The sequence below is a fragment of the Mastomys coucha genome, unplaced genomic scaffold (genome assembly GCF_008632895.1).
Source record: "Mastomys coucha isolate ucsf_1 unplaced genomic scaffold, UCSF_Mcou_1 pScaffold21, whole genome shotgun sequence".
Classification (NCBI taxonomy): Eukaryota; Metazoa; Chordata; class Mammalia; order Rodentia; family Muridae; genus Mastomys; species Mastomys coucha.
The window spans coordinates 172311160-172329700 of record NW_022196904.1 but is presented as its reverse complement, the minus strand read 5'-3'; the positions used below and the strand labels follow the sequence as shown (position 1 = coordinate 172329700).

The 18541-nt window shown below is 46.4% G+C and overlaps 1 protein-coding gene across 2 annotated transcripts in view; it reads left to right on the top strand.

Annotated features, from left to right (window-relative positions):
- Tll2 (tolloid like 2) overlaps positions 1–18541 on the top strand; it is a 124439-nt gene that overhangs the window by 19302 nt on the left and 86596 nt on the right. For both annotated transcript variants that reach the window (XM_031390299.1, XM_031390300.1), the window contains exon 2: positions 4390–4500. In XM_031390299.1, coding sequence (XP_031246159.1) covers positions 4390–4500 — 111 coding nt within the window. The remainder of the gene's footprint in view (positions 1–4389; positions 4501–18541) is intronic.

Genomic DNA, 18541 nt, shown 5'->3' with positions numbered 1-18541 from the left:
AGATCATCACCATCTATCTCTTCCTGAAATACTCTTACCTTATGAGTCAGGGTGCCGTCACCAAATAGTACCTCCTGTTGACAGCTCCCGGAATTGCAGGGTAAAGCTCTAGCAAGGTCAGTCAGTTGGAGATTTTCATGGAAATGCATTTGAGATTCTTTCTATGACTCTGCAGTTCCATGACTCACAAAGGCTGCTTTGCTTGATTTCTTCATATGGCTATGGCAGACACAACAAAAACGACAGGGAGCCTGTGACTCCAGGGCCACAAGTGTGGGGGCAGTCTCCTGTTACCATCACTGGTGCTATGCAGAGTTTAAAGTGTATGTAATTTATTTGAGGGATCTTTTAAGCAGGTAAGTCCTTTCACAGCAAGTCCAGGCTGGCCTCTAAGGTTACATATTTCTGTCACACTCCAAGATGCTGTCAATGCTCCTAGTCCATGGATGAAAGCCTGGCTCACTGGAAGTTGACGGTGGAAGAAGTCATGGGCATGCCTGGAGAATTTTCTTTCGTGGGTCACACTCTGTCTTTTAGTAATATTTCAGTGGCTGTGTTTTTAGATGTACTGTTTTCCCCTGGGTATCTGTGGGGGCTGATTCCAGCGTTCACCATGGAGACTGGAATACACAGATGCTCAAGTCTCTTAGGTCAAATGGCATCGTACTTGGAGTGTAGCAGTAGGTACTCCCTCCCATATAATTGCTGACATTATGCAAAGGCTTTATGAATAATTGCTATACTCTCTTGCTTAGGGGACTATGAGAGGGAAAGCAGCCTGTATGTGTTCAGTACAGGCACAGTGGTTTTTTCAAATTGTTTTTGATCCATGGTTGGTTGAATCTGGGTATAGAGCCATTGGCACAGAGGACTGACTGTAGGCTTTGACTTATAAATTTTGTTGAAACAACTTTAATGTTTTATATGTTTGGATTTAATTTTGTTGTGTGGAACACAGTTCCAAGTCAACTCAAGTTTTCCTTAGTTAGCTAAGTCATTTGCTTCAACACAAGCCATCGAAGAGTCTCTTGGTTTTCACAAATCTGTGAGACCTCATTTTCAGACTTTTCTTATACAATGTAGAGTCTGGTTCTAGATTATTCTTTGTGACAGGGTTGTGGCAATTATATCACATTCTCTCTTGACTGTTCTCACACAATTACAGGGGCGAACTTTTAGATAATTTTGTCAATAATAAAAAATATTGTGGCTTTTGAAGTATATGAACTTACACATCACCTTGGGAAGAGTTAAACTTTAAAATTATAGCCTTTCTCATTCATGAGTATAGTACGTTTCTACTTTAGTGCTACCTAATTTTTATAGTTTTTTTAGTTTTTCACTTTTGTGATTTATTTTTGTGTGTCCATGTGTATATATGGTGTATGTGTGTGTGTGTGTGTGTGTGTGTGTGTGTGTGTACCATTGTGCACACATGAGGTTCAGAGAACAACTTGTGGGAGCTGACTTTTCATTCAGTGTGGGTCCTGTGGATTGAACTCGGGTCACAAGGCCTGAGTGCAAGTGCTTTAACCAATGTGCTATCCTGCTCACTCGCTTTTACAGTTTTAGCAGGAGTCTGTGTATCTTAACACAGTACCACACTTCCTATTAAACTTATTCCCAGGTGTCTGATTATTTTTGTTCTTTTAAATAATTATATATGTTATATGTCATAGTTTCTTTTTTTACTACATTACATTCAACTTTATATCTGTGACATGGTCATTAGCCATAGGCAACAATTTAAATTTAAATTGAAAGCAAAAATAAGATTTAAAATTTAGTTTCTCCTTCATATTTACCACAGTCCAAGTATCCAGGAACCACAGAAATTTATCTGAAGCTCAGATACTGAACCCCTTTAAAAATTGCTACAAGTTTCTATTATACAGCCATCTGGTGTGTTACTGTTGATACATTAATTTCAAACCAGCTATTTTAATTTATCTCTTGGATTTTCCAAGAAAGCAGTTGCTTTTGATAAAACTTGTTTGTTTCTCTCCTGAAACACTATGAGACCATCTCCTTCCTGTCAATGAAGGAAGAGTTGACAAACATGTGCCAGAAGGGTTACCATTCCCACTCCCCTCCTCCCTATGTCCATGGCAGGCATTACTAATTGATCACAGCACTTCTGCTATTTCTTGAGTTATTGAAACCTCTGTCTTTCGTGTCCTGCTCTTCTCCATGGAGACACAATATTAACTATAGTGGGTTAAAGAGAGAAAATTAAAGCCCCTCCCCATGGTTTGAAGAACACACAGTGGCAAGAGTTTGGGATTGCCGAATCTCCACTGAACACAATTGTTTGATGATTGTGGAGGAGGTCCGTTCTGAGTTGTGGGCAGGAAGCGTCTTGGACTTGGGTGGCATATCCATGGGGTCAGTTTCAGAGGTCTTGGGGTGGAATCCGATGGAATCTATAGGACAAGAGGGAAGAGTTTGGGATCTGGATTCTATTACAGGAAGCCCTTTGAAGCTACAGGGAGGGAAATATGACTGACTGTGGCAAGGGCTCTCTAGGCCCAGGGAGGGTTTGAATACGAGATCTTTCCATTGTGTGATGCCTCAAAGCTAGCCCTGGACCCTCTTGTGTCTGATGTGGGTAAGGTCTACCCTGGGCTGGGCATTTGTGAAGGGCAATGTTCCAGAGTGTGGTGTGGGGGCGGGGTCCCACCTAAGTCAGTCTGGCTGTATATCTGTATATCATTACTCATGTAGACATTGCTAAGGATTTTTGTCTATGGGACAGAAATATCTTGTCACATTTACTAAGTGAGTCCAGGTACTGGCTTTGTGCTCAACACTTGCTCACACCACCTCACCTGATGCTCACAGCAACCCTGGAAGGAAGCAACATCCTCGTTTATCCCCATATGAGAGATCAAGATGCTCAGACTGAGGGAGTTTAAGTTGTGTGCCTGTTTTTTCTCCTAGGCAGTATCTATGTAATTCTGTTCCATACGTTGTGCCTCTCACTTAGTGTTCTTAGTGTGGGAAGTGGTCTTTGATGATGAAATGTGTGTGCGTAAAACCAGAACCTGTCTTCAAGACATTTAGAATCTTGCAAAGTGGGGGAAGCTGAATAGAGCTAAATGCTGAGGAGGCTGTGGAGTTGAGGGATGGGGCTGGAGAGCGACCAGGGTTGGAGTCAGCTCTGCCCCTTGCTGGCCATGTGACCCTGAGTATGATTTTCTTTACTCCATTTTCTGGTTTATAAGAGGGTACATAATCAATATGGGAATATCAATATGAGAAAAGGGGAAATGGACATTTAGGTTGACTCCATTGATACATTGATTGTAAAGCATTAAAACCCTAATGCTAGTGTGCCACCTCATCTGCCCAAAGCCTGGCAGGCACAGGTATAGCACCTGCTGGGTGAGTAGATGACACAGTTTAATCCTACAGCAAAGCAACACAGAGTCAGGAAGGGGCATGTTGGGGTGGGAGGAGAATTTACCAGAGCAGACTTGGGAGTTGTAGTCGGCAGGGGTCTTCAGGATAGAAGGTGAAGAGGGGGAGAAACAGGTGCCAGAAGGAACTCAGTGAGAATGGGGTGGCCTGTGGGCCACTGAGCACTCACCATGTCCAGTCCTGTGCTGCTGTTAGCAAACCTTGTCTTGATTATTTCTCATACAACTCTAAAGTACAGTTCCAACTTTATTCCCAGATGAGGACACCAGAGCTGAAATGAGACAAGTGATTTGCCAAACAGCACCATGGTGGTGCACCTGGTGGTACAGAACTGTGTACCTCATCACCAGAGCACAAAGAGGAAAGGGAGGAGGGGTCTGGGCCCATTCTCCCAGTCTCATGGCTCCACTACTTCCCAGTGGGGCCCATCGAGGTCCATGCCTTTACTACATAGGCCTATGTGGACATGTCTCCAAAACAGAATGACACAGCATCCCATAAGCCATTTCTGGGTTCTACACCATCTATGCTCAAGAGGCCAGGGGCTAGACTTGACTATCTAGAACACTGCTTGTCCTCAGAGAAGGAACCTGTAGAATGGGGAAATCATTCACAGGGTAGGGCAACAGATACTGTGAGTGATGTAAGTGATGGCATTGTGCCTTTTGTCTATATTCTGGGGACAGAAGAAGAAGGAAACAGTCACCTCTACGTGATGGATTGCCCATAGCTGCCTAGGGCTAGGGTGAGATGGGGGCATCTATAGGCCCATCTATAGGTTCCCATAGTGATTGGCCTAGATACTATGGCTTTCATACAATTATCTCTGAGTGTCCAAGAGAAATTTGATTGTCATCTCTGTCTTTCCTAGGATTCGCTCTCTGCATCTGACAATGTCTGGGGGTTAGTTGGCAAGCCTCCTTCTTTGACCTACAGGCTTAGTTGACCCACTGTGTTTTCTCTTGCTAGCTGTCTTCTGGGGAGATATTGCCCTAGATGAGGATGATCTCAAGTTATTTCACATCGACAAGGCTGAGGACTGGACCAAGCCATCCATGGGGAAGACAGGACACGACACTGGCAAGTATTGTCCTCCTCATCTGCTTGGGTCCCAGTGGGCTGCTTGAGGGCTCCACTAGGAATCTTTGATATCTTTGACCTGTAGGTCCAGAGGCCTGTGTGGCTGAAACCACCTCCTCTGATGAAGGCATGGATCTGGGACATGAAACTTAGCATTCTCTCTCTCTCTCTCTCTCTCTCTCCCTCTTGATTGCTCTCGCTCTCTTGCTCTCTTTTTGCTCTAGCTCTCTCTCCCCCCTCTCTGTGTATGTATATATATATATGCATGTATAGCATGTATTTGTTCACACTTGTGCATGTGTGCACATGTGTGTGGAGGTCAGACATCAATGTCAGTGGTCTACCTAGCTCATTCTCTACCTTTTGTAAGGTGTAATCTTCTACTGAACCTGAGGCCCATCAATTTGGCTAGGTTGGCTGGCTAAGGAGCTTTAGGCATCTACCTCTCCCTGGACCTCGCTCCCAGCATTGTGCTACCATACCTAGCTTTTTAACGTGGAATGCTGATCATTTAAATTCAGGTCCTCATGATGTGCAGCAGGTACTTCATCAACCAAACTACTGTCCCAGGCCAAACTTAGCTAATCCTTCTGAGAAAATCTCCAGTTGCCTCTGTTGGAGGGCTCAGCATGGAGCCCAGGGTTGGTTCTTAAGAATCAATCTAGCTTGAGGTTTTGTTTGTCCCAGACTGGAGAGAATTGCTAAGTGGGCTGGATTTAAACTCTGACAACATTGTCAATGGTAATGACCGACCAGTCTAAAATGAGATGTTTGCCCATAGAGAATCGTGGACTTGTTTGATTGACAACTAGGCAAGACCTTATGTTGTCTGGGCCAGGAGACCCGCCCAGTTTTCATTCTCTCTTCTTTCTCTCCTGGTTGCCAACCTTAAGATGAGAAGTAATGAGGCTGGTTCCCTGGGTGCTCCTCATCCTCTACCCCCCCCCCATACACTAGACCCAGGTGTCCTTAGCTTTGTAGCCTCCTGGGTCCTAGAAGTAGTGCAGGGCACTAGTATGGGATTGGGAATCCTCATGTGGCAAATGGTAACTTGTTATTTGATGATGGAGACTCACAGCATCCTGCTATCTGTGAACCTTCTCCCCACACACCTTTCCTACTCTTGAAGCTATTTAAGCTTCATCCTGGGTCAGGTTCAGTGCTGGTGAGGGAAACAGAAAACAGTGTAACCTTTGCTTTCATGGAGACCCTCAAAGAAGGCAGATGGGTGTAGATCTGGTTCTCTGTCCCTGTCTGTAAAACAGGGGTGAAACTCAGACTCATTCCATAGAGCTTTGGAAGCTGATGCCAAAGGGAACAGGCTAGCCAAGTGCCTGGCATGTAAGATCTCAAGAAATGGGAGGAACTTGTGGTCAGTGTGTAGTAAATTAAGAGCAGTGAAGTAAAGAAGAGACAAGAGTGGAGAAGTCTTTGGGTATCACATACATGGTACCCTCATCTTGTGTCATGAAGGAGAATTAGGAGCCCTGAGTGGGAAAGGGGACTTCAGGCGAAGGAGAGGGGAAGATAGGTACGTAGTTAGGAAAACAAGAAGGGGTCTATTGGAACAGAGGTAAGTTGTGGTCACTTGAGGTGGTCCTTTGGACAGATTCCTTTAGGTAGACATCTGGAGAGAATAGCTAGGGCAGGTGACAAACAAAAACTTCTCTACTGTCTCCCCTAATGAGCTTGGGCTTAACCTGTGTACAACAGGAGTCCTCTCTGAAAGGTCAATAAGACTGAGCATGCTAAGTATGGACTTGGCCATTCCTTAGTGGAGAGGCCTAAGGCTCTACTTCCCATAGCTGCTCTGAGGATGCTGAGTCCTGGCTGAGGACTGCTCACACTGATTGCTGGTAGTGATGTCATGGGTGTATCCCTAATGATGTACTTGGTGATGTCAGGAATACTCCTGAAAACCAGAGAGAGGAGGATGAGATGTGTCCGGAGTCAGAGGCTCCGAGGTTATCTGAGGAGAACGAACGGCTAGTGGGATTGTCTACAAAGCTCCCCACAGGGGTTGTCAGATGAACAGCCAATGTTGTCAGTAGGTCATGGAGCCATTGTGAGTGTCTGGGGACACATCAGACTTCCTTTGTGGTGTCTGAGTCTTTGAGCAACATTAAAATTTGTGTGGCCTCTTCTATGTGGTTTGAAGAACTGACTAGAGGTTCAAGTGAAGAATCGGATTATTTTTTTTTTTTATAACATCATATCCACTGCCTCAGCTGCGCTCCAGCATAACAAGCCATCTCTTCATGATTTACTGCAGGATCCGTTCGCCCTCTTCCTCAGTCCTTCCCAAGGCTCTGGAGAAGATGATCTAACAAATCTAAGCTGAAGGCGGTTCTTAAGCTTCATTCACAGCATTACTTAAGACTAGAGAACACTGAATGTCTTGCACACTCACTGCGATGAACTTTACACGATGTTCATGTGGTACATTTCAGACCTCAAAGACTCTCCCTCACAGTCAGTGTTCATCCCAGGGTTGTCACGAACCTGACCTTCATCAGCCTCACCCTGATTTGTCTGTGCAGGCTACAACCTGCTTAAGCATTCTTCTGTATCTTGTACTAGCCTGCACTACTACAAAATTCACCCATAATGTTGATGAAATAGCTCATTCCTTTTCAGGGCTGTGAACCATTCTGCTACATCTTCTGTTGACAGACATTTTGGGCAGCTCAGGGTCTCCTGCTATACTAAATGTGATAAAGGCAGAATCCATTGCCTTAAGCACCCATTGCCCCTTGGGAAGCTGCCCTGGGTGGAATGGTAGGGTACTGGGTTCAAGTTGATATTATTAAATCAATTTCCAAAACTCCAGATGGGAGCACACTTTCTTAGAAAGCGGGAATGGTGCTCAGGCAGAGTCTGTCACCAGGTTTGGATCTTGAACTCCTTAATGTGGGTCTCCCGTACCCTCTGGCCCACACGACAGGCCCATGTGCCATCAGGATTCACAGGGTTACCCCATCAGCTCTCTTTCTCTGCTCCTAGGGCACTTGCTATGGCATGAGGGAAAGTCTCCAGAGAGACTAGGCAGTGGTCAGACACAGTACCATGCACAGCTGCTAGAGAGGCCCCATCAGGGAAGGTCACTAAGGATGCCATGGGGAAAGGATGTCCAGTGGTTTACCTTTCTCGTACACTGGCACAGGATAGAAGTGGGACTGGGATATTTATGTGCTCTGCCCTTATCTTGTGAGCTAATGGAAGACAGCTCCTACATCACATTCAGCTTTGGGCTCCCCAGAGGCAGGTCAGCGCCTTGGACCAGTGTCGATGGGGACAAGAAGACAGGGGTAATACAAGCTGCGGATCCTGGCCTTCTCTAGGAGGTCATGTGTGCCAGTGGGGCTTTAGCCTCAGAAGGATGCTCTGAGCACTGATCACTATCTGGACTGAATCCCAGCGGTGAGCCTCAGTTTTTTTTTCATCTGCCAAATGGGAATAGAAATAATTCTTACCTCAGAGTAAGATCATGAGGTCCCAGGAAAGAATAACGGTGATATGTCTAGCACCTGAGAAATGCTCAGTAAGGGTTGATTCCTCTTCGTATTTGCAGAGAGAAGATTGGTGTAAGAAAGGACTGAAATCAAAGTGAAGACCAGGGGAAATGGCCACATATGACAGGGCTCAGGTGTAGGACATGGAGACTAGACACCAAGGCTCTGAGTGCGCCAGTAATGTCCCCTCCTTTCTCAACGTAGTGCAGGTTTTTTTTCTTCAGTGTGTTTTTGTGGTAAGATGAATTTTTATCCCAATCACTTTTCTCCAAGGATCAATTACATTGTGTAACTATCTAGAAATAGTTGTTTTATTTTTAGGTTGGGAATATTGTTTTATTGATTTTGCTGATTAAACTAATACTGCTTGACTTTTTTTAAGTGCAAAAGCTCATAAGTGGAAAAGGAAAATCCTGTTATCTCAGCCCCAGGGATCACTGGTACTTCTTGTTGGATTCCTTTCTTTTTTGATGTGCCATGGTCATGTGTACAAACACACAAACGTACACACACACACACACACACACACACACACACACACACACACACACTCCTTTTCAACATAACAATTTTACTTTGGTGCTGGTGTAGTCTACATGTTTGGTAACACCCCACTGTGGATGCCTCTCACCCACACAAGGCCACCAGTGGTTCACAGGCAGCCCCGTCACACCACACCTAAGCACTTACGGATGGATATGAAGACCGTTTCTCTTTTAATGTAATTTTTAAATGAGGAGGGTGTTTCCAGGATGAAGATTGTACATAGACCTTTAAGCATTTTGGGGGCTGAAAAAAAATGTAAAAGAGCCATCCCTTAACCCAATCTCACTAGCTCAAATGCAGGAAGGACACAGTCTTTAGGATAGCTCACCTAGTCTCTACTCTTTGATAAATGCAGTTTCCTTTCTTGGAGGCTGAGAGGGGAGCTCCAGCAGGAGAGAGCTGAGGTCCCCACATGGGACAATGGACAAAAGGCTGTCACTGCAGGGCAGGCACGGGCCACTTCCCTGGCTTTACCCTGTGAAGCTGGAGCTCCTCTGAGGGCTTCAGAACACAGGGATGCCAGTTGCTTCTAAGGTGGGCCAGACGGCCTCTTTGTCTAGAGGTGTCCTTGGAGATGCTCACGTTCTGAGTTCACTCAGTGGCAGCATCTCAAGCTCCAGGCTTGCTGCATCCCTTCCATGGCCATCCCACAGCCATTTTGTCATCGGGAAGGAATGGAGAACTGTCGAATAATGAGGAGCTATGCTCTTGTTTAGGAGCCTGCTCAGTGTTCTGCACAGGCACATAAGAAGCTGTCGAAGGTTTTGGGACTCCCAGTAGGGACTTCCATTACTGTTCACTTAGGCCACAGGTTTGAGTTGAGTCCTAATGTGCTTCCCTGCCTCAGCTCTCTTCCTCCTCATCCTGCTTCTAGGTCATCTTCCTGGCCACTATACCACTTTGTACTATTTGGAATAGCGCTCCCCCCATTCATGTCTAATAGATCTCCAGAAAGTGACCCACATGATAGGGACTTTGCAGATCTAGTTAGTTAAGAAGCTTGGCATGAGATCCTCTTGGTTTAGAGTGGGCCCTTAAATTCAGTGACCAGAGTCTTCACACGAGGAGGAGAGGGTGTAGGACACAGAGGAGGAAGGCATGCAGATGGAGATAGACCCTGGAGGGATACTGCCATAGGCAGAACACAACCCTGCTCCTTAGACCCCTTCAGATGTTCCCATTGCTTATTTGAAAGCTTCCCAATCCACCGTCTACAGAGACTAGTTCCCTTCCCCTTGCGTCCTTTGTCGAACCCAATGACATCTTGTCCGTTCCCACCCTGAGCTTCCTTCCGTCCAGCCTTCTCTTCCACTTTGCTCTAAATCCCCATTCTACAGACAAAGAAATGAAGACCAGAGAAGGCTGGTGACTCATGCTTAGCTCTGCAACTGGGTGCCTTTGTGACACCTCGTTATTCAGCACAGCTGCCAGCTGCAGCATGCCACCTGGCTGACAGTGCTGTTGAAATGGCCGCATTTGGGTGTGTCGTGGAAAGCTCGAGCTGCTCCACTTTTGGACGGGCTCATTCCCCAGCCCTGGGAGATAGCTGATCAACGGATGTGGCAGTGGCATTTGGATGTGTGTGGGGCCAGGACGCAAGAGCATATCCTTCAGGGAGAGTCCCTCTGTACGCTTTTGATTTGCTGTGCTATGAGAAGAAAGGAGCTCCGGGCAGGCATGGGCCTAGCAGCTCTGTGAATGGAGCTCTTGAATTAACATTGTGGAGTTTCCTAAAGCTGCTAATCGGATTAGTTGTGTAGTGAAGGAAGTACTTAGCGGGAGACACACAGACACACACACACACACACACACACACACACACACACACAGGCACACATATTTCTAGCCCTCTTGCCTCTCTTCCGTATGCCTGGCAGGACCTGGTTGCCCTGTTTCTAAGTCTGAGTTTCCTCTTAACAACACAAGCTGGGCAGAAGCCTGTGTGATCAACGGGCTGCATTTTTTGTTTGTTTCCTCTTTCCCTGAAAGACTAAGGAGGCTTGCTTTGAACATTCCCATCTTTGCAAAAAAAATGTACCTTGAGAGCAAGTTCTACCTTGTGGTTATCTCTGTTGGGATAATGGATCCGAGTTCTCGCTCTGCAACTGGGTGTAATAGGAACTCTGAAAGGGAAAACAGTTTTAATTACTTATCGGCGCTGATGGAAAGTGATGTTTTCGGCCGTGTCCATTCTGAGCCACTGGGCTGCGTCCATCCCCATTGAAGAGGCCAAGCTAGCCTCTTACTTCCTTAACTCCTGCCATCTGCGCAAAGCATCTGCAGAACCCCAGCAGTTTGGCTTCTGGGCTCAAAGTAAATAAATGAGCAGAAGTGAGTCTAAGACATAACAGCTTGTGTCCTCTCTCTGGGTGTCATTTTTGAGTCATAAAGTCTTTACCCATCATCCCTTTGGCTTCTAGATTGCTACTCCTGATCCTGACCACACTTGGGGTGGCAGAGGGTACCCTCATTTACTCTCTGTGTTGCCATCACACTAGAAGGGACATTGGGACCACATCCTCATGTATTTCAAGACCGTTTAAACTCTGGTGTTTTAAACTACAAAGACAGACATCAGTGGCTGCTGTGTCCCTGAGAGGCATATAGGCTGTCTGAGTCACATACTCTGATTCAGGATGTCTGAGCTCTGTCTTCCAAGGAGGGAGGATCTAAAAACAGACTCAGCATATATGTGTTCTCCAACACATTTTTAGCCTCAGGGTCCTTGAGGGAATTAGTGGATGGAGGTGATTTTAAGCAGGCTCACAGACAGACCATGAGTTCTGAATATCCACACTCAGAGTGAGACATTCTCCAGCCTGTTTACACGAGTTCTGCATTTTGCCAATTCTCTTCATTGAGGCGGGAGTGCCTTCAGACAACACAGGTCCAGGTGAAAGGTGGGTAAGTAGGTGATTCTTGTGGTGTTCTGTGGAGGATCGATGTCCCAAGTATAGGGATATTGGGTTGACTTCTTGCTGGGGCAGTGCCCAGGATTCAGATCTATCTGGTTACAAACTAGACACTGCCAAGTGCCATCTTGGATGCACCTGGCTGTTGGGGATCTGTGTTGCTGATGCCTCTGGCTTGGGAAGCTGGAGACAGTCAGAAGGCTTAGAGAGCTTGTCTCATCCACATCCCTCTCACTGAATCCCCAGGAGCTGGGTGTGGAGGGGTCTGAATAACAGGCTCGGTGACTTTAATTTTTGAATTATTTTGCACTTGACATATTGATTTTGGAGGGAGTCCAATGAATATCAATGAATAGTTCTCTGAGAAAAAGGCACACACAAAAACACATGCACACAAACGTTTGTTTGGAATTTCAAGGAGTTAAAACACTATTGATCTTTAAGTTATAAGATTGTAGCCAGACTGAAAGAAGGACAATCCAGAGATTGCTCCACCTGGGAGTCCTTTCCATATTCAACCATCAAACCCAGACACTATTGTGGATGCCAGCAAGTGCTGGCTGACAGGAGCCTGATATAACTGTCTCCTGAGAGGCTCTGACAGTCCCTGACTAATACAGAAATAGAGACTCACAACCATCCATTGGACTGAGCACAAGGTCCCTAATGAAGGAGCTAGAGAAAGGACCCAAGGAGCTGAAGGGTTTGCAGCCCCTTAGGATGAACAACAATATGAACTAACTAGTACCCTCAGAGCTCCCAGGGACTAAACAATCAACCAAAGAGTACACATGGTGGGATTCATGGCTCCAGCAGCATATGTATAGCAGAGGATGGCGTAGTCGGTCATCAATGGGAGGAGAGGCCCTTAGTCTTGTGAAGGTTTATGCCCCATTGTAGGGGAATACCAGAACCAGGAAGTGGGAGAGGGTGGGTTGATGAGCAGGGGTCGGGGGAAGAAACAGGGTTTGTTTTTGTTTTTGTTTTTGATATTTTTTCAGAGAGGTAACCAGGAGAGGAGATGTCATTTGAAATGTAAGTAAAGAAAAAAAAAAAGATTGTGGCCTATCCACATTTCTGGGTTCTTTTATACCCTTGAAGATGCTCTCTTGGGCCTCTGACCTTGTGGATTTGTGATGTGGATGGATGCTGGGCAGGCTCAAGTTTGCATCCCTGGCTCTATATTGATTAGCTGTGGATCTAGACTAACTCATTTCCTATTTATAAGATGGGACACTTTATGTGTCATCGTCTTTGCTCCAATTCTTACCTCGTGGGAGAATCAAATAAATGTAGTTAGTGGAAACATTATCCCAGAATGTGACACAAAAAAACCAGTACTATCCCCTTTGGTTGACATTTTGCTGTTTCTTGTCTCCTAGTCTTTCTGGTTCTTATCTGTGTCCCAGACCTTGGACTCCCCAGGAATTCCTTGCAGTGGTCTGCCATGACCCAGTGGGAATGCTAAAGCAGGCCCGTACCAACATGAACTGGCCGCAGGTTCTTGGAATTGATCCAAGTAACATGTAAGAAATCTCTGTTGTTGGTTGGCACCCAAGAGAATGATGTCTCTTGTTATTGCAAGTCGAATGTTAAGGTCTATACGTCATGGCTTCTAGAAAGAGCCTCAGGTATTATCCCCAATCTGTGCCCTTGAGTTGCTAACTGCTCAGTCCCTCCATTACCATCCTCAAAGAAAATGTGAGTTCTGCAAGCACATGGCTGAGCTCCTCATCCTGCACACAATTCTTGCTTCCATTCAGCATCCACTTGCAGTTAGCTTGCATTTCTCCTTTGCCAGACCTCAACAGTACTGACTTATTTAGTTTGGTCTTGACCTTTGTTCTCTAGTGCCAGTGTCAGACTGGGTGTATAAATGATGCTACTTGTGGACTATAGATTCTATTCACTGGTTGGATCTGACCAGGGGCTCAGAACTGCATAGTGGCCTTCCTGGCTCACCCCAATCTTCCCCCTTTCCCAGAGGCCGTTAGGGTTAGGCTTGTATGCTTGACTGTGTGTTGTCTAAAGGCCCTAGGAGTAAATATAAGCTCAGAGAATGGTCTCAGGCTCAGAATGGTAGCCCAGGGCTGGGCAGATCCACATTACCTTCATGGAGTGTCTGAAAATGATGTCCATTAGCCACATGGGCAGCAGCTTATCTTACTGGTCCCCTCCTACAGATGGAAACATGGCCCTCAGGACATCTCTGAGACAGAGAGAACATCCAGGTTCCTGCCCATGGTTCCAGCCTTTCCTAGACAGAAGCCATCCAGCTGGCCTCCCATGGTCAGCCTGCTCTCCCAGGAGACTTCTCTTGAAGTTTCACAGCATAGACCTTGATCTTCGTGTGCTGGCCACCACACCCTGCCCTGGGTGATATCACGCAGCCCTGCTGTCTCTCTGATACCATGATTCGAGTCACTCTCTCTTTCCTCCCTTCTTTTGTGTAAGGAATGCTAACTGGGGAGCCTTCTGTACTCAGTACCAAGATACGGCTGTAGCCACGCTTTTTGCATCATTAAGGAGAGTGAGCAGAAATGACAAGTGATTGTTGTCACAATTGTGGAGCACTGGACGGGTAGGAACTGGCATCAGAAGCCTCCCTCACTTTAGCAACCACCCATCTTCCCTAAGACTGCTTTCCAGGCAGGGGTAAGTGTGGGCCCAGCCTGGGAGTACCAGGGAGCACTAGGGAGGGCCTGGGCAGACTTTCTAGTTCCGTGCTGGCAGCTGGAAAGAGCAGGACAGAGCAGGCCCTGGTCCTTAGGGCAAGTGAGGGGTTGGGGAGGACATAGGAAGTGCTGGCCCAGGAGAATATGACAGGGACAAGAGTCAAGACAAACCCAAAAGTCCACAAATCAAAATCAGGGGGTGGGGTAAGAGCCAAAAGAGCCGCTCCTAAAGCCTCTCCTGAGGTCAGAATACCTGACCTGGACCTAGCTGGGCTGGTGGTCGGCAGGCACAGGGACCAGGACTCCAGCATTAGAACCAACAAGGCTTGGCCTTGCCTCTACCCATGAAATCTTTTATTTGGTGAGATGATTTGAAATGATAAAGAGGCGTTTGATCAAGTGCGTATCTGCTCTCTGGGAAGGAAGGAAGAATACAACATAAGGATTCTATAATCTCTTCCTCTGGGGCCTCAGTCAAGGCTGACTTACACCTTGGACAGCAGCCAGCGCTCCCTGAGAACTTTAAGTATCTGGGGGGGGGGGGGCGGGAAGCAAGCTCACCTTTGAACAGATACTCATCACCACTGCATTTGTCAGAACTGGAGCCACAGTGGGTGCTGAGCCAGGCAGGCAGGTATTCTCAATCCATCCAAGGAGTCATTGCTCTCAAGGGCTATGAGTCTTGGAGTTTGAATCGGAATCAGAAGATTAGCTTGAGATGATGTGACAAGCAAGTGGGTAACACCTGACAGTCTAGTCAACGTGTTCCACAGGTATGAGATATAGAATCTACTCATGGTAGCTCTAAAGAAAGAGTTTGTTCTGAGAAGATATGGAGATGATATGGAGATATCCACATCTGAGATATGAATGTTTGATTAATAATCAGTGGATGATAGACATATGAGGAATAGAGAGATGGCTCAGTGAATAACATTGGGACCTGAGTTAAGATCCCCAGAACACACATGGAACCAGGAGTGGTTGTTTGTCTCTGTCATCCCAGGACTTCTACTGTGAGAAGGGCAGGAGGGGGAGTGAGGAGTTGTGGGGGATGGATCAGGAGAATCCCCTGAGGATCACTGGAAGCTAGCCTAGAATATGCTGCAGTGATTAACTGAGAGACTTGTCTCAAGCTAGGAGGAGATGGCCTACAGCTAAGGTTGTCCTCTGGCCTCTACAGATGTGCTGTGACATATAAGTGTCTTCATTCACATACCCACATGCTACTTGTATGCGTAAGCTACACTTTATATGCACCCATGATGTAAACACATACACAAAAGATGAGAGATAATCAATAGATAATCAATAGGTAAGAGAGGAAGAGAGGGAGAGTGAGAGAGGGAAGGGCTGGGACTTGTGTTGTCGAAAGAGAGGAACAAGGCTGATTTCATATTTCAGGGACCTCAAATGCATGTAGTCCGATATGGCCACCACGGGAATCTAATATTGTGATCCCTCAACTTAAGTGTCTCCTACTGTGGCATCTACCTGTGTAGGGGTTCTGTGAAAGTGCTGAGAATAACAGATATTACCAAGAAAATTACAAAAGAACACAGTGTAGGCTGGCAATAAGGCTGGGGACTTAGATACAGAAAGAGCAGTCCTGAAGACGGTGTGGTCCCATGTCTGTAGGCTAAAGGAAAATGACGGATGCATCAAGCTCTGGGGCTGGAGAAGGAAACAGGGATCACCCTGTAGAGGCTCATCTTCCTTTGGGGCTAACCTGATCTTTTAGGGCCCAGCCTCATCATCCAGCCTAGCAGGATATCATTTGTAACATCGTTTTTCATGGAAAAATATGAGTTCCCATCAGCCGTCTTAATGCATTGAATTTGGGGTCACCATTCAAGAGAGTTGCTTCATGTGGCTTTGTGCATCAAACATAATCAAAAAAGATTGTGCCTCAAACACTATTATTTGTTTTTCCTTAATCCTCATCTAACTTTGTTTGTACTGATGGTATTCTTAATTTAAGTAGTAGCTGATTTCTAAAGCAGCATAAAACAAAATGACCCTGCTAAAGGTATTTTATTTATGTAGCCCCCTGATAAATATGCCCAGTATTAGCGGTCTATCTAGGGGTAAAAAAGTACCCTCTGACCCAAAAGAATGCTGATGTAAATCTTTTTGGTAAAAATGAACGATCACTCCTTAATTTGTTGTTTGGTTTCAATATAGGGTCTAACTGTATAGGCAGACTGGTCTCCAACTTGCCATCCCCCTGACTCAGTACTAGGATTCCAGGTACCATCATGCTCTGCTTTTCTGAACTTTCTCAGTTGGCATTTCTTGTCTCACTTCAGTGTGGTCCTGGGAGTTCTGAGTCTTTCCGCCTCTCTCAAGTTCGTTGCTCCTTGTGAGCACTGGAAACTGCCCCTCGGGGAACACACACCTGCCCCTTGTGAGCAGTGGAAACTGCCCCTCGGGGAACACACACCTGCCCCTTGTGAGCAGTGGAAACTGCCCCTCGTGGAACACACACCTGCTTGTCTAGCATGTTCTTCTGGGCACAATGGCAGGTGAAATGGGCTTCTGACAAAATCAGTGTCACAGCCTTGGAGTTCCCCGTGGCAGAGCAGGCTTCAGGGACATCTGAGGTTTTTAGCTACATAACGGATAAGTAGACTCCTCCTGAGAGCCAGGCATGAGTCCTTTGGGGTTTTGAAGTTGCTGTTTTGTTTTGTTTTTGTTTTTGTTTTTGTTGTTATTGTTGTTTTTATTCTGGTAAACGCCTTGAACACTGCAAGGACTGTCCAGTGGCTTCTGCTGCTCATGGTATAACCGGGTCACAATAATACCTTTGGTTTGCCTTCATCTGATGCTTGGTGGAACTTCAGAGCAATCTGTTTAAATTGCATCTGATACAGCACCTTATAAAAACTGCCCAGAGAGCTCCCAGACATCGGGAGCATGTGACTATGGGATAGCTTTATTCCTTCTTAGAAAACTACATCAATGAGCCAGGCAGAAAAGGCAAAGAAAGCCCAGACTGCTTCCCACAGGGGGATGGGAACTCAGCTCCCCAGACGACTGAGGAAGCTGGGATACTGCTTTGGGTGGTAGGTGGGTCTGCTGGTGGGAGTCTGGGATGAGGCTTTTGGCCTGCTTACTCCAGAATGATGCATTGAATGACCTGGACCAAGCTGTGGATCTTAGAGGACGCCCTATACCAAGGTTGGTATATGATCATTTCTCTGGTTTCCAAGGAGATCCAGAGAGAAGGTGACAATGTTGTTGTCAGGCAGTCAGTCTCACTCCATGATCTGACCATCTTGCTTCTCTAGTTCTCTTTAATGATGCTTGCTTGTCTACAAATATCCAAAAGAGAACTGGGCTTTGCTTCTGTGCCCTGTGCTCTCTAGCACCCTTTCATTCCCAGGCCTCGGTGAAGATGGCCTAGGGCCTTGCTTCTGGCCTGTCATTAACATTGCCTACAGGCTTGACTGTCCCCTCCACCCTCCAGCCCCGAGGTCCCAAGCTGTCAGTCCCCCAGCCAAATCTGGTCTGCAGATGTGTGTTGTTTGTTTTGTAGTGCTTACATTTTAAAAATTTACTGCCAACATTTGAAAATAAGATTTCTCATGAAAACCCAGAGCTCTGGCTTGTCTTGAAGAGCTGGAAGATCCAGTCACACTAGCCCAGAGTGCACATGGCAACAATCAGTGGGTTGCATAACGCGACTGAGCTCAGCAGGGCCAGGTTCTCTGCGAGTTGCCACAGTCCCATCATTGCAGAAACCTCTTTTGACACCTGTGTCACCTGCCTGGTCCCTGGCCTAACTTGGTTGAGCTTGCACAGTGACCCAGCAAGGAAGAGGCACAATCTTGGGTCCTAATGCGAGTCCTATAATGCAGGCCAAGGTCCCCTTTCTCTTCTTCTTTAAGGTAGGCTCCTAGAACTTCAGCTATTACCTGGATGCCTGAGAGAAGATCCTAATCTGGGGCCCCCTTTCTTCCTTCTGTTGAATATATTCAGCCTTGGGTACCTGCTTATAATATAGCATGCTACCTCCTGGATGATACTAGGGACACCAAAAATGCAGGTGGAGAGGACGGACACATTCAGTAGTTTGCCTGAAGGGCTTGTGGCCCTGCATACAAGTTGGCATCAGGATAGGCTCTTCTTATCTCAGTGAATCCATGGGAGGGTGACTATGAGGATACATCAATGTCTCTGCAACATTTCCCCAACATGCTGTACCCAGAGTATGGCAACCTCTGCCTTCTGATGTCCTGCTTCTCTCTCTGTCTCTCTCCTTCTCCCTCTCCTTCTCTCCTTCCTTCTCCCTCCCTCCCTCTTCTTCCCTCTCCTCCCCCTCTCTCTGTCTCTGTCTGTCTCTCTGTCTCTCTCTGTGTCTCTGTGTCTGTCTGTTTGTCTTTCTCTCTCTCTC